This window comes from Hyaloscypha bicolor (assembly GCF_002865645.1).
Source record: "Hyaloscypha bicolor E unplaced genomic scaffold K444scaffold_19, whole genome shotgun sequence".
Lineage (NCBI taxonomy): Eukaryota > Fungi > Ascomycota > Leotiomycetes > Helotiales > Hyaloscyphaceae > Hyaloscypha > Hyaloscypha bicolor.
This window is the reverse complement of record NW_020194521.1, coordinates 419,670-436,192: the sequence shown is the minus strand read 5'-3', so window position 1 is coordinate 436,192 and position 16,523 is coordinate 419,670. Positions and strand designations below refer to the sequence as shown.

The 16,523-nt window shown below is 32.1% G+C and overlaps 1 protein-coding gene across 1 annotated transcript; it reads left to right on the top strand.

Annotated features, from left to right (window-relative positions):
- Nucleotides 1-9,415: 9,415 nt before the first annotated feature.
- On the top strand, nucleotides 9,416-10,267 carry K444DRAFT_483542 (uncharacterized protein; the record flags this gene model as incomplete). Its single annotated transcript, XM_024873050.1, has 2 exons — nucleotides 9,416-9,563; nucleotides 9,849-10,267. Coding segments are annotated over 2 exons (567 nt in total), but the record flags the coding sequence as incomplete, so codon positions are not given.
- Between the last annotated feature and the right edge of the window lie 6,256 nt (nucleotides 10,268-16,523).

Here is a 16,523-nt window from a genome sequence, read left to right as displayed (position 1 = left end):
AAGGCAGTTTTCTTTAGTAAAAAAGTTCTTAAGGGTATTAATTACTTTTCTATCTATAATAATTTCGATTTGGAAGATATAAAGGAATTAAGCAAGTATTTAGTAAAGAAAGTAAATAGAAATTATTTAACTAGATAAATAAATATCTTTAGCTAAATAATTTACAAATCTGGAATTATAATTAAATAATAATTCTCGAATGAAATAGTAGTTAAAGAATAGCTTAATAATAATTTACTATTCGAAAAGCCTTTTATTATAATTCTAATAAGCCTAGTTATTATTTAGAATAGAATATATAAGAATAAAGTTTTCTATAAAGTTATTAGAGCTTTTTATTAAGAGTTTCTTCTTTTATTAAAGGCCGATTTAAGGATACTAAAGGTAATACGAAATTCGAAGAAGTTATTTATTTGAAATATATTAGTATAATTTATAATATAATTTACTATAATAAGCTATCTTAATACCTAGCTATAAAGGCTGAGATTAACTAATAATTAAAGGCAAATACCAAGTAATAAAAAGAACTATATTATATTTAGTATAAGAATATAGTTAAGTAGGTCCGGATTGCCTTTAAGCAAGTTCGAGAGTATAAAATAAGACTATTTAAGAATAATAGATTATATTTTTAGTATATTAAGAAGAAATTAGAAATACTAGTAAAGAAGAATTCTAACTATTTCGTTATTTCGGACTCTAAATAGGGATTTTTTATTAGTTTTTAGTATTTAGGAAATAAGTATAAATAAATAGGGAGTCGAATATAATATAGTAAGCCGTATTCTATTAAAATCGCTTTATTTTAATAGTTTTAATATTTTGGTTATATAATAAAGGCTAGGGCCTTTTATATATAACTTGCGGAAATTATATAAGAAAGCTAGCTTTTCTATAGTTTTAGATAATAATTCCTTTTTTATATTTATTTAATTAAGTTTTTATATACTATATACTATTTATACTTTACTATTTATATCTTTAATCTTATTATTTTACTATTAAGTTATATTTTATACTCTAGTATACTTTATATAAGTTTTTGTTTTATTATAGTTTCCCTCTTATACTAGATATATAAAGTCGAAGTCGGGAAGCAAAGTCGAGGTCACGTGGCACGATACGTGAGTCCGTATATAGTATATAATTATTTAGATTCGAGGCTCTTTCGAGATCCTTTTCTCTTTTTTAGCTTTAAATTATTAAAATAAAGATAGTTAAATCTCGCTTTTCAGGCCCTAGATCTTATACTTATAATATATATACTTATTAAATATTAAGTAAAATATAAGTAGCCTCTTTATAACTAAGCTTAAATAAAGTAGAATAAACTATTTAAGTAATTTAACTATTTATTACATGAGATATTTTATTAAATATCTCTTTTTATATTATAAATACTATTTAATTCTTTTCTTTATTATCTTTCTCTACCTTTATTATCTTTTTTACTACTTAAAATTCCTCTAATATTATTTATTATACTAATAAAAATTTATATAGTAATTATATATTATTTAATATATATAATTTCTAAATAATAAATTAAAGAGAAAAGAAATATATGGGGCTTATTTTGACTTCTATTTATTCTTAGATATAATATAACCTTTAAAAGTAAATTTAAAGCTAATAAATAAATCGAGGGACTTCCTTATAAGAATAAGTACTTGCATATAACTCACTATTTAAGTTACTTAAGTATATACTTAATAAGTATTAAGTAGAGTATAAGTAGAACATAATTTTGCTAAATAGAATATAAATAGAATTCATTACTTTACTTTATTCTATTTTACTCATTTAATATACTAGTATTAGTAGTAATTCTATAATGTAACGAAATTATTTCGAGTTACAGAATCTCAATAATGAATATATATAAAGCCAGGAGGGAATCTGGTTATAAGAAGCTATTAAGCTAGTAAGGAGACTTCCGTTCTTCTGGTAGGCTGGCCAAAGATTGCGCAATAAATAAAGGAAGCGAATTTGCTTATTCTTGAACTTTATATATCTATAGAGGATATAGGAAGGGGTTTAGTTAATGGACGCCATCGAATAGTAATAGCGGCTATTAATAATTGGAGGCTGTTATCGGACTAACGAGCCTATACCCTATAAGTCTGTGAATTACAGGCATTTAAGCGAGGCTTTCTAGGCCTCGCGAAAATAAAGTTAGTTACTTTATATGAAATTAATTAAATAACGACACATTTCTTTTCCTTTAAACTAAATGGATTTAATAGGAAAGAAGCTAAATAATACTATTACTATTTAATTTAAATATTTATTGCATTGTACAAAAAGTTCAATTATTTCTTTAGTAGTTATTTGTTAGCGAAATGCCCTATAATCCACAGACTTATAGGATATAGGCTCGTAAGCGAGTCAGGGCTACAGACGGCGTATTAGTAGCTGTCTTTAAAGGTCTTGACTTGGGATCTATTATTGATATATAGTAGACATATTTTGATACGTTAGCTAATAGTACTAGTAAGATAATATTTTAAAGATAAAGACGATAGCCAAGAGTTCTGGCACTTCTGGCGCTATTAGAATTATTACTGGCGCTATTAGAATTATTACTGGCGCCAATTATAGTTAATAGCAGGCTCCAGGGAGTGATTTTTGATAGGAACCGATCCCGAATTATAACCGGTCCGAGCGCTAACATGGCGGGTTATATGCTACGTTATTATTCCTTGTCTACGGAAGCCATAAGTACGGAAAGCTATAAGAATCAAGTAATCAAGTGATTTTCGACTTCGGTTTTCGACTTTTGATATACTCGTTCGGCCGGGCTTACCTGGTTCTCGCTTAGTATGCTTACCAGGTGAGGGAGGGCAATACATAAAAACCAGTAATACGCAAATTTTTTCCTGCCCTCCTACCATTGACTTTTTAACTTACCAAAATGTTACCCAAAGCAGAAGCTATTAAAGAGCGAATTACTAAGGCCTCTGAGGCTATGAATCGAGATCCTAGGCTTAAAGAAACAAAGGCTGCAGCCTATTTTGGGGCCCTATATAATCGATTAATAGCCCGGTAAAGGGGTTGTTCTATAAGTAACTCTCGGGGTAGATATAATAAAAAACTCTTAGTATTACAAGATAAGTCTTTAAGAGATTATCTCTTAATACTCTATATCTCCGGGCGAAGTCCTAACCTGGAAGTAATTTAAACAGGTGCCTTTAGGCTAGTTTATTATAATACTAGTAATATTAATTCCTCCGTATCTTGTAGATAAATAAAAGCCTGAATTATCCGTAATTACAAATTCCTAAAGCAAATTCGAGAGAAACTAATATCTGCAAAACGTTTGAATATATATATTATAGAGGATATTAAAGAGTATTTTGCTAATTTTAATAAATATAAGAGAAAATAGAGTATTTATATAGAGGATATATCTAATTTTAATAAGAGTAGCTTCTAAATTAGAGTAGTAATAGGAGATATTATATATATATTACTAGATTATAAAGTAGTATATAATACTAATCTAGATAATCGAGAATTAGTTATAGTTATAGCTATAATTAATTATAGTAGAAGAAAGATTTCTATATATATTATTTTTATAGATATTTTCTATAGATATTTAATAGTAGTATTGAATTTATATACTCTTCTACTAGTTTTATAAATAATTGCCTGGGTTTATAATATCTCAAATACTTTATTAAATACTATCCTCTTTTATAAACGGGTACCTATAGGATCTTGATTTTTAATAGATATAGTTCTTATTTATCTAACGAATTTTTATATCTTTACTAGAAGAATTGCATTTAATCTTTCAGATTACTTATATATATAACTTACCTTCTTTAATTACTTAATATTATTATTTTCTAATCTTTAAAATACTAGTTTTAAAAGAAGCTTTATTAAGAGATTTTTAATAATATAGAAGAGTTTAATAAGATAGACTTCTTTGCAATTTTCTAGAGGTTTTGGGATAGGGTTTTTAAGAGCCGATATATTATAATCTCTTTTTTTAAGAAAACTGAATTAATACCTCTTAATCCGTTTAGAGTTCTATAGAAAATAAAGAAGTATAAAAAGCGTTTAAAGTATCTGTAAACTCTAATTCCTCCTCTATAGTACTCTTTATTAATTTTACTTTCTTCTTCTGGTTTTACTATTTTATTATTCCGTACTTCTATTTATAAAGACTAGGCAGATTGGCCTATACTATTAATATTATATATATGAAAACGAGGTATTAATTATATTAAAAATCGTATAATATAATTAATAAATAATATATCTATTATTTCTTCGGTTTTACGTATATAAGAGAAGGTAAAAGCGGTATTAGAGAGATTAATTTTAGCTAGTACTCTCACTAGATAAAAGATACTAGATCTGGGCCTTATAGAAAAGAAGTATTTAGCTAGAAAAGAAAGAGCTAATAAGATTATTCAGAAATATAGGGAGATTACTATAGAATAGGGAAGAAAGGATATTGAGGCAGATAATAAGAATAAAGCTCGGATAGTAAATATAAGATATACTAGGCTAAATAAGCCTTAGAGAAATAAGTATAAAAAAATAATATAAAGGTTTAAAAGTAATTACTAGAATGTAATTAATTAGAAAATAAAGGCTACTAATTATAATTTATAAGGAAAATAGGGGTTATAGTAGGCTAAAACTCTATAGTTCTATATATATAGGGAAAAATTTATATATTACTAGTTTTTATATATTGCCCTCTCTTATCTAGTAAGTATACTAAGCGAAAACTAGATGAGTCCGGCCGAATAAATAACCGATTTCCAAGATTAATATATACCTCAAGCAAATATATACTCTTTTCTTACTAAGACTACCCATTTTTAGACCTTAATAATTAAATAACTAATAAGTAGATTATTTTTAAAATTTCTATATTACTAGTTTTATATATATTAAATAAGATTATAGTATAAAATTTATATAATTAATATTAAGCTTAAAGCTTATAAATTACTAAATTTAATAATATATAAATAATTTTATAAATAAGCCTAATAAATAGAAATTACTTAATTTTATATTAATAAGTTTCATTTATATATTTAAAATATTATTATTTCTAAAAATGTAATTAATAATTTTATTATAATAATTACTTTTCAAGTTTTTAATAAAACCTATTATCTATTATATATTAAAAAGAAATAAAAAAAGAAGTATTTAATTTTATAAGAGTTTATAATATATTTTAAATTTTAAAGTATATAATCTTTGTTTTTATTTAAAATAATTATATTATATTAAATAAAAGTATTTTTTATAAAATTCTTATTATAGTATTATAAATTAATATATAAAGTATTAAAGAATTAAAAATATTATTAGAAATAAGCTTATATATAGTTATATATTAATTATAAGGTTATATAAATATTTTATATATTAAAATAGTAGTTTTAGATTAGTTTTATATAAGGAAACTTAATTTTTTTATTTTTTTATTTTTATTTCTTAATTTAACTTTCTCTTTTAAAAAATATTATTTTTATAAAAAATTCAAATATAAAACTCGAATTTTATAACTGTTATATAATACTAGGGCCCCCCTTTAGTGCCCTGTATATGTCTATATTACGTGTTTAGAGGCTTAGCTTCTGGGTATATTTTACTTCTATATAAGTTCCCAGAAATACCTAATTTATATTTCTTAGAAAGTATATTTTTATTTATATTAATAACTAATATATTATTTTATATAAAAACAATAGCTTTAATTTATAATTATATATAAGATAAAGTAAGCTTATAAAAATTAAGTTAAAAGCCTTTATAAATATAAAGATATTATATATTAAATTAAAGTATTTAAGATTTTTAAAATTTTATATAAAAGCCAAATTTAAATAATCTTAAAATCTTAAAATATTTATATTTAAAATATAAATAAATATTCTATCTTCTTTTCTTTCTAAATATAAAGGAATTATATTATTATCTTTAATAATTATTTAATATTATGTATTTGGCTAAAATTAGGATATGTATTTGCTTAGTATATATATTAACCTTAGAATTCAGTTATAACTTGATATGTATTTACTCTACTAAAAATCGCCCACATATTATATCCCCTCTTCCTATATCTCTACCTATTACTACTACTTAAAATATTACTCTTTCTTTAATTCTTATTTATATATATATGAGAGAGGGGTGAGAGGTAAGGGGTAAGTGGGGCGGTGGGGGGGGTGGAGGGCGAGTAAGCAAGTAAAAAGCGAAAAGTGAAAAGTAGAAAGTAGAAAGTGGAAAGTGGAAAGCGAAAAGCGAAAAGCGAGCTTCGAGGCACGCGACTCGCAAGGAAAAGGAAGCCCTATAATTATAGGCTACTTGTTACTAAATTTTAGGGCTATAATTACTAAGTTACAGGCTATAGGTACTAAAAATTTAGTAATATAAATTTTTGATTAAGTTCCCTCGCTTTGCCCTATTTCCCCTGTCTCCTCTCTTTCCCCCTATAAGCCCCCTCTCTTACCTTTATACTTAGAGAGAGAGAGAGAGAGAGAAGAATTAAAGAGAGTAAATATTTGAAGTAGTAATAGAGGTATAGGGAAAGGGTATAATATGTGGGTATAGTATGTGAGTATTTGTGATTTTTAGTAAAGTAATATATACCGAGTTAAAAGTCGAAAACCGAATCGAAAATTGCTTAATTACTTGATCCTTACGGCTTTTCGTATATCTGGGAACCCTGTACTATATTGCAGTATCCGTACTCGGACTGTTTGGGGGAACTTTAAATTAACTACTCTTTAAATTACATTAAATAATAAAGAGGTTTTATAACTCTAATAACTACTTTCTAATAACTTCGGTCTTCTAAATCAAGTAAAGCTTCTATTAATTACTTAGCTTCCTCTAATCTATAGTTCGGAATATCTCGTATCGAATCCAAAATTTTGTTTAGCGTTTTAATAATACTATTAGTATGCCCTTTCTAGTATAGTACCTATTTCGCCTTACTAGAAGACTTTATATAATATTACTAGTTTAAATTAAACCGGGAACTAATTATGTTATAAAGCTCTTTATATTATTAGATTAGTAAAACTTCAATTTGAGGTTTTTAATAGGGGCTCAATTGGGTCTAGCGGATGTCTTATTGAAAAATGGTTGTCGGGGTTGCAAAACCTTTCTAATTTTAGAGGAAGAGTGTCTTGATTATATTATTAGAAGAGAAATGAAGCTTCTGGAATATTCTAGCCTAAATAATCTATTTATGCTTAGAAATTATTTAGTATTACCAGGCATATAGTATAATAGCAAGATTAGTATAATGGCCAGGGCTCAAAGATTAGAGTATCTCATGTATTCAAGAATACTAAGCTAAAGAGTAAAGAAAGAGGGAATGCCTTGACCTTTAATAGGTTTTCGCCAGTCTCTAGTTCGCATACCTGTTTCAGCCCCCTTACTTGTTATGTGATAGTGCGGCAGATTACGTAGTCCTGCCAGCCGTCACATATAGTATATAAATATTACCTCCCCCCAGGCTCCCTCTGTAATGGCGAGATTAGGGCAATGGCCAGGGCTCAAAGATCAGAGTATCTCATGTATTCCAAGAGACTAAGCTAAAGAGAAGAAGAGAGAGAGAGAGAGAGAGTAAAAGCAGAAGAAGTAAGGGCCGGAACGACTGAAACGCCAGCTTAGCAGGTGAAACCAACTAAGGAGGTGAAACCAGTCACGTGACGGCCCAACCCCTAAAACGGGTACGATTATTATGGCATGCGATTCCCCAGGCATTAACTTTCGCTACGAAACCTGTAAGGTACCCGCGCCCCTTACTAAAGTGCGCTTTTGCCGCTTTAAATCCCTCACCAAATAACTTAGTAAAATTCACTCGTGTGCCACAAGTCGTAAGTAATAATACTACGAAACTACACAATTTTAAATTTTTAAAAAGAGAGCTCTAATCGCGAGTCCAGGGCATAAAAGAATTAATTATTTTATTGTTATCCCTATTGCGTTAAAGTACGTGGGTTGAGGATGTACCTCAAGCGGTGCGGCGGCAAGATTCGCTTCTTAAAAGGGCGGGTATTCTCGCTTAAATGCCCTAAGAAGGTAATTGCTGCCTGGGGAATCGTATGCCAGAATAATCGTACCCTCTAAAACGCCAGCCAGTGCCGTTACTGTGACGGCTGGTGTTACATGGATGCTACGGGTTGGTTTCAGCTAAGGTTCCAAGCTATAGTTCAAACCAAGCTCGGGTTCCAAACCAGGCCCGGCGTTTCAGTGGTCTTGGCCGCACTTACTTATCCACTGCCACACCTCACTCTCTCTTCTCTCCTTAGTTTTGAACTAGCTTAATAAAGCTAGGGCCACGTGCTTGCAATGTAAACCAAGTAAAACGTACTGAATTGACTGCTGTTCTATAGTGGTAAGTAGCCCATATATATAGCCCTGAACCCCTAAGTTACATGCACTAAACCCCTAAACCAGAGAGCCTTATACTGAACCATTTAACCTCAACTGAACCGATTTAGCCTCACAGGGCATATTATGCCCTGAATCAACCTTACAGGGCATAATATCCTCAGTAATAAGCCTATGGCTTAAGCCCATTAGTATACAGCCCCTAAGGCTCTGTTCCAGGGCTTACTAAGCCTATTAGGGGCCTCAGGCCCCTAATTTCAACACTTAGCTTTAGATTCTGTAGGACATTGGAATTATAGATCTTTGAGCCTCGTTCCATTGCTTTGTTCCTGCCGTTACAGTTACATTCTCTCTATTAAAGTTACAATAATATATATAGTATAAAGTAAGAAGTAAGTCACTTTAACAGCTTTTGAGGCCTGTAAAAGTTTTCTATTCTAAGCGCCTTATGCAGTACTAAGTAGTAAATGTTCTATTAAATCATTTCTGAATTAATATATGCGACTTATCTAGACAATAGGCTTTCATCGTAAAACACACCCTACAGATAACAAAATCTCCACTATTACAAACCCTGCAATAATAATAAGTGGCTTCGTTTGAGATACCTAAAACACAGACGTCACACCATCCCGAGGAGTTATCGCTTGGCACTGAAATCGTGGCTATAGGCAAGTCGTTTTCTTGAACAATTATGCCTTCTTCTTTACACTTTTTAAGGAAGAATTCGGCGATTTCGGAATATCCGGTCCTTTTTGCCCACCATAAAGGAGTCCGACCGAAACTGTCTTGGGCATTCAAGGCATGACTTTTGATTAAGAGAAACGTAACTACGCCTCTGTGTCCCATCCTCGCTGCGATTGATAGCGGTGTCGAATCGTAATAGTCCTTGGAATCAACGTCAACTCGGTCTGTGGCAAGAAGGAGTTTGATAGTGGCTTCATTTCCAATTCTGGCAGCATGCAACAGCGGTGTCCGACACACATTATCCTTTGCCTCGGCGTCAGCGCCCTTCTCAAGCAGTAGCTTAACGACGTCGACGTGCCCTTTGAGTGAGGCCATGTGTAGTGGAGTCCAGCCGTGCTTATCCCTCGACTCGACGTTGACATTATGCGCGAGCAGCAGCTCGACGACAGCCTCGTGCCCGTTCTTAGCAGCCCACGACAGCGGTGTCCATCCATTCTGATTCGCAGTAGCTGCATCGGCGCCCTGTTCAAGGAGTAGCTTGACGACGTCGACGTGGCCCTTATTTGAAGCCGAATTCAGTGGCGTCCATCCGTCCTGATTTGTGACTTTCACGTCGGCGCCCTTCTCGAGGAGCAGCTTGACGACATCGACGTGACCGCTATCTGAAGCTGCGTGTAGTGGCGTCCATCCTCTCTGATTCGCAACCGTCACATCAGCTCCTTTCTCGAGGAGCAGCTTGACGACGTCGACGTGGCCTATGATTGAAGCCGCATTTAATGGCGTCCATCCCATAGTATCTATAACAGCGATATTCGCTCCCATCTCGAGGAGCAGCTTGACGACGTCGATGTGGCCGTTGTTTGAGGCCGATATTAAGGGTGTCCATCCCTCAGTATCTGCAATCGCTACGTCGACGCCCTTCTCGAGGAGCAGCTTGACGATATCGAGATGCCCGCGCTCTGAGGCCGCATGTAGTGGTGTGCATCCGTCGTTGCTAGCAGCTGTCACATCGGCGCCCTTCTCGAGGAGCAGCTTAACGATCTCGAGATGCCCGTTAAGCGAGGCTGTATTTAGTGGCGTCCATCCTCTATTAGTTGTAACTATTACGTTGGCGCCCTTCTCGAGGAGTAGCTTAACGACTTCAACATTCCCGCTATCTGAGGCTGAATTTAATGGCGTCCATCCTTCTTGGTTTGCTACCGTGACGTCGGCGCCTTTCTGGAGAAGTAACTTGACTATTAAAGTTCGGCCCTTCAAAGCAGCTGCTTGCAATGCTGTTCTATTGAACTTATCGATATGATTCACATCTAGTTTCGCTGCTTCAAGTAGGTAAATAACAGTATCCCGAAGCCCAAGAAGTGACGCATAGAATAATGGGTTTGTCGAAGTGATTCCTCTTTGAGACTTAGGCATCTCTGATTTGTCGTCATTAGCATCAAACCACTTTTTCCATGACTCCCAATTCCCACTGTAAGAGCTAAAGAGACGATTAGTGAGCTCAACCACTTTTTCGTAGTTTGAACCCTTCTCTCTAATGTGGTGATGCCATGATCCCGCGGCATAGTCTCGGAATGGCCGTTTGTCTAGATCGTTATGTATTTGGAGAGATTCTTGCCATACAATCCGGAAATTCAGGTACCGGAGACACAATTTCGCTAACACATTGCTTTGGAATATCTCGGTAGAGGCACGTAGTTGTTCATTGGCCATGAGCAGTCCTCCGTGAGCAGGCATATTGCAAAGAATATACTGCTTTACTGAGAAGTGCGCCAAATGTATTGTCATCAAGCCTAAATCCTGTTCCGGTGCTGCTTTCCGAGTCTCTAGGAGCGATCCACATAGACCTACGATTTCGCTACTGATATAATCCTCGTCGATAGCATCTGGTACCTCGTCGACAGAGAGGTCTTCACAGTCGTCATCTACGATGAGGAGAGCTTCAGTGACTTCGAGAATTGTGAGCGGACGTAAGGCCAATGCAGCCCATCGAAGAATAGAAAAAGCGCGGAGCTTATCATTATCTGGAAGATGGGAAATCTTCGCCCAGTTTCGGTCATAGAGATGGTCTAGTGTTGTAGGAGCTTGATCGATAGTTGCTTCGAGTTGCTTCTTGTTCTTCCCACTGCGTAGTTGTTCCTCTAGCATCTTTACCCAGAGAAACATTCCTTCGCATCGGTCGGCCATCCTCTGTGATAGCTCATATTTTAGCGTTTCGCTCTTATTTGTTAACTTTTTATCGATAATACTTCGAGAGAATAAGATAGTGTCCGGTCGGACATGCTCCGGACGAATTTGGTACTCGTTTAGACCTTGATTATTGTCGCCGGCCCAAACAGTACGAAAGCCGTATCGGATTTCGGGTTCATTGCGGCTAAGAATCAGGATTCGAGTATTGGTATTCGCAACTGCTCGTCTAATAGACTCGAAAAAGCCCGCTGGATCTTCTTGCCATACACACTCATCAAGCCCATCTGCGACGAATGTACAATTTGGTATATGCTGAACGATCGTTTGAAAGAGGTCGACAATATCCGTTTGCGATGCACTACGTCCTTCTTTCGTTTCCCGCTTCCCACAGGCTAACTCGAATGCATCCCGATTACCTGATATTATTTGAGATACCCAAGACCTTATTATATTTAAGGGATCTTGTTGACTTTCTGAGTCTGACGAGCAGAAATAGTATACTAGTAGAGACTCGAGCATTGTTGATAGATACTGGACTATACTTGCACATAGGATTGTTTTTCCGTGTCCGGCAGGACCATTAATCCATAGGATCTTGGAAGTCCCAGAGGGGAAGTCAGGGGAAATCCATTCCAGAAAGGCCTCTCGACTTAGGATCCAGTCGCATGTGCCGTCGAGCTTCCTCCGAATGAAGTTGTCGTAAACATCATTAGTCCAAGATGCTCCAAGCCAACCGTCCAGTTCTTTCCTTGTTTCGTCTTTAATTATTAGCGAGGCTCTATTAGAGGCGAGGAAGTCTTACGCTCAATCTGCTTTTCCATCTTAATAAGTAGTTGTTGAGAATTAGAGAACCATATATCTTTATCTTCGCCTCGTAGCAAGTTAGATTCATTGGACTATAAACTCAGAGGGAGGACATACCATTCCTCGAGCTCAGATCATTACCTATTGTACCTTTGTGCATATTCTCTGGTCCTATCGGTCCGTCCGGTGGAACCAAGCTGTGCAATCTTTGAACCAAGGCTCCAAATTGTTGTACTTGAGAAATGAATTTTGCTTTGCTCCTGAGAGACCATCCGATTCGACTCTTCTGCGAGATGGCCCCTTGAGGCTTTTGAGCTTTTTGACGCGTATTAAGGAATCGAATTCCATCCGGAAAAGTGGTTGGGCCTGCTTCCACTACGGGCTGGAGATTGGACATCGTACCCTCCGTCCTGCTAAAGATCTCCTGAATACTTGATAGAATCTCTTGTACTATCGAGTTTATCTCTTGATTATCTAGACGTGTATGGTATTTGTTCTTCAGTTTATTTTTGCCTATACCGACATCTTGGGCCCATTGTATGAATAGATGCTTGTCGGCCCTGAACTGAGCAATAATCGCACGTGAGTCAACCCCGAAGTCCTTATAGGAATCCACTTTGTCGATGACATCAAGACAAACACTGAAAAGGCCAGCCAAGCGTACGACTCCGACGGTGAACCCTATCGGTTCCATATTTATTATTCGTTCTTTGATCTAATGTCCAGAACCAGACAGTCTGCTAGAATAATCCGCGTTGCGCCTCTATTGCTTGTTGAAATCTGCTAGGTATAGAAGTAATGAGGCTCTTGTCAAAATGCCAGAATTAGTGGATAGTCAGAAGATGAAAGCAAGAACAAAAGAGAGAAAGATATAGGTGCAGCATATAAGATCTCTTGCTTTGCGCGTCGCAAATGCTCAGCCTCTGCCACACAATGGGTCCTCAGAATGTTAGCAACCGAAATATAAGGCTTCAAGGCCTTGACGTCCAGCGGCGCAATTGGATGGGTGGTAGCGAAGGGACGCGTGGCTGCCGATCATCAAAAATAATGCCTTATAAGTGGTGCAGATGGGGCCAATGTTCTCTTTCAGGCAGACTTCTGGGCATGGCTGCATAGAGCTTGCAAGAGAGGCTACCAGCTTTGCTTAGCACGATATAAGTAGAGATAGCAAAAATTTAATTTATTAAATTATAATTAATAATTAAATTATTATTAAAGTTAGGGGTTTAGATTTAGATTTAGATTTAGATTTAGATTTAGATTTAGTCAAATATCTGAAAAGCGGATATATAAGTAAGATAGTTTTGAAAAACATATATTAGTAAGAAGCTCCCTTACTAAAATCGTATAATTAATAACTTAATATTAAATAACGGGTAAATAGCTATAAATTAGATACCGAAATAATTATATATTATTAGATTTATAATAACTTATAGCTATAGTACTCTGCTATAAAGTTCTCTGAGAACTTTATAACTTTTTATTAGAAGTACTTTAAGAAAATCGAAATATCTATATAGTTCTCTATTTTTATTAAATAAGTTTTATAAAATTTTCATATATCGAATCTCCTAATTTAGTCCGATTTCTGAACCTACTTTTTATAAGAATCCGTCTTATATAAGCTAGGTTATTAATAAATAAAGCTAGAAAGTAACTAAAAATACAAATGATTTTTAATTTAGGCTATTTCTTATATAAAAGGCCCGAAATTTAAATATAAGCTCTTATAATAGTATAAAGCTAGACTAGAAGCTAAAAAGTCTAAAAATAGATTTCTAATATAATAAAAGAAATTTTAGTTTGTTTTTTTCCTTATTTTTAGGCTTAAAACTAATAGCTTTATAACTAGAAGCTTTTTCAGTAAATTTTATATTATATTTGGGTTTATTATATATAAAACTAGCTATATATACATTTTTAACTAATTCTATTAATAATAACTTTAAGTAATTAAGTTGAAATACTTATACTTAAAGCTAATACTAAGAGCTTAATTTATTAATTAGGAATTAGTAATAGGTTATAATAAGAATATTCTTTTTATATACTATAATATAAGGGCTATTAAAAGAGCTAGTTTTTATAAGAATCGGATTACTAGTTCTTTTTAAATTAATTTTAAATGAATTAAAATTAGGGAAAAGATTAGGTTCTTTAATAAAATCTTAATTATAATATTAAATATAATAAGGCTAAGACTTATATATAATGTATTATATCTAAGGATTCTAAAAATAAGCTTTTTATAGGAATTAAGTTAATAGAACTAAAAGTTATTAGAAGATTTATTTAAGACCTTAAAATAAGCTTGGCTAGTCTTATTTATAAGTAGAACTCTTAGAAATCAAGTAAGAATTTAGAAAATCAAAAAAAAAATCTTAATACTAGAATAATAAGTTTAATTCTATTAATATTAATCTTAATAATATAAGTCTCTTATATATATAAGCTTTAGAAATGTTTTTTATATATATAATATTAATAAATAAGTTAAAACTAAATAATTAATTAATTAAAAAGATATAATATTATATCTTTAATATTTTATTTAGTTAATAAAATAGAAATAGTCTTGAATATTATAGATCCCGAAGTTCTCTTTATAATTTGCTTGGTAATTCCCTTCGAAATACCCTTTAAAATTCTTTTCAAAAACCTTTTCAAGAATTACATTCTTATTAATAGCTTGGCTATTAGTAAGATCGAGTATTTGGGTAGCTTTAAAGGCTTCGATTTTAGTCTTAAGCTTTTTGTTCTCTTCTAATTATTTAATTAGCTAATAGTTAATAATTATATAATAATTATTAGTTACCTTTAAATATCTTATATAGAATTTAATAATTAACTTTATCTTTAAAAGCTAGTAGGAAGTTATAGATCTAATTAAATTATTAATAATTTGTTTTTTTAATATAAATAGAAGCTATATTTAGAGAGGAATAAGGGCCCCTTAAAATACCCGTACTTGGATTTCGGGGATTTTGGTATAATTACTTAAGCAAGATTACGTGGTAAAGGGGATCTAAGATAGCTGTTACGAAACCGGGTCTCTGGGCTTGGAAAGCGAGGTAGAGTGGCTCTTAATTCGAGGATTCTAAACTAAGGAAGGAAGCTTATAAATACAGGAGCTTGGTATTCTAAATACTATAGCCGCATATATTATTATACGGTTATATAATACTAAATTTACTAGTAAAGCGGCAGAGTATAATAATAGCTAAAGGGTTAGTTTAATAGATTTTTTAATTTTAAAGAGATATATTTTAAATTACTAGACTATAAGGAAATTAATATTAAAAATAGTCTTAATTGCATTTATAATACCTTAATATTAAGGTTATATAATTTGAGAAAAAAGTTATTCTAGTAATTCTGAGATTTATAAAAATATATTTATTATTAAAGCTAAATATTTATTTAAGCTAATAATATAAATATATAATAATTATATATTTTAAAATACTTAGATATATAATAACTATATATTTTAAAATACTTAAATCTTAAGTTTAGAATTAATTTTCTTTTATTAAGTTAAATAGTATTAGAGTTATATATAAGAAAATTATTATATTAAGATTAATTTTTTAGGTATTTACTTTTTTTTATTTCTAGAATTTAAATACCCGTAAATTCACGGTTTTTTATTATAATAAAATAGAATTTAAAGTCTTTAAAACTAGTTCTTTAAATATATAAAATAATAGTCCGAAAATATTAAATAATTATTTTATAATAAATAATAAAGTACTTAATAAATAATTACTTTTTCTTATTTCGAGAATTAGAAAAAAGAACTAAATTAAATATAATAATAGATAAAGTTCTAGGCCTTTTATTATTATTAATTTCTTTATCTTTTTCTTTTCTGTTTTCTAAAGTATTATTAATATTTATTTTATATATATTATAGAAAGCAAGAAATAGTAATTTGTATAAATGGTTATCTAATTAAAAGAAGCTCTAAAAAGAGCCTCTGGATCTAGCTAAATAAAAGGGGCTACTAAATAAGCGAAACTAAGCTCCCTAGTACCCGTATTTATATAATATATCCTCTAGAGGCTTCTAATTACAAAGAAAATAGCTAATAAAGTACTTCTATAAAGTATCCCTAGTAAAAAGAAGTATATATATATGGTCTATTTACCCTAATTGAGAGCTAAGAAATCGTTATTCCCTAGCGCCTTATATTAAGATAATAGAACTAAAAAGGGTAGGAAGCAAAGCGTTTCCAGATATCTCCGGTAATATACTCAGTTCTAAAAAAGCCCAGCTCCAGCCCCGGACGGCTCCGCAAGCCCAAAGCCAGGAAACTATATTATATATATCATTAGTATTCAAAATGCCCTGGTAGCTTCGTTTCTCCGCTCTTTATCTAACCCTTCTTCTCAAGCTACCCATATAGCTTCTCGTATCCCTTTGCCAAGCGTTCTCGCACGTCCTTT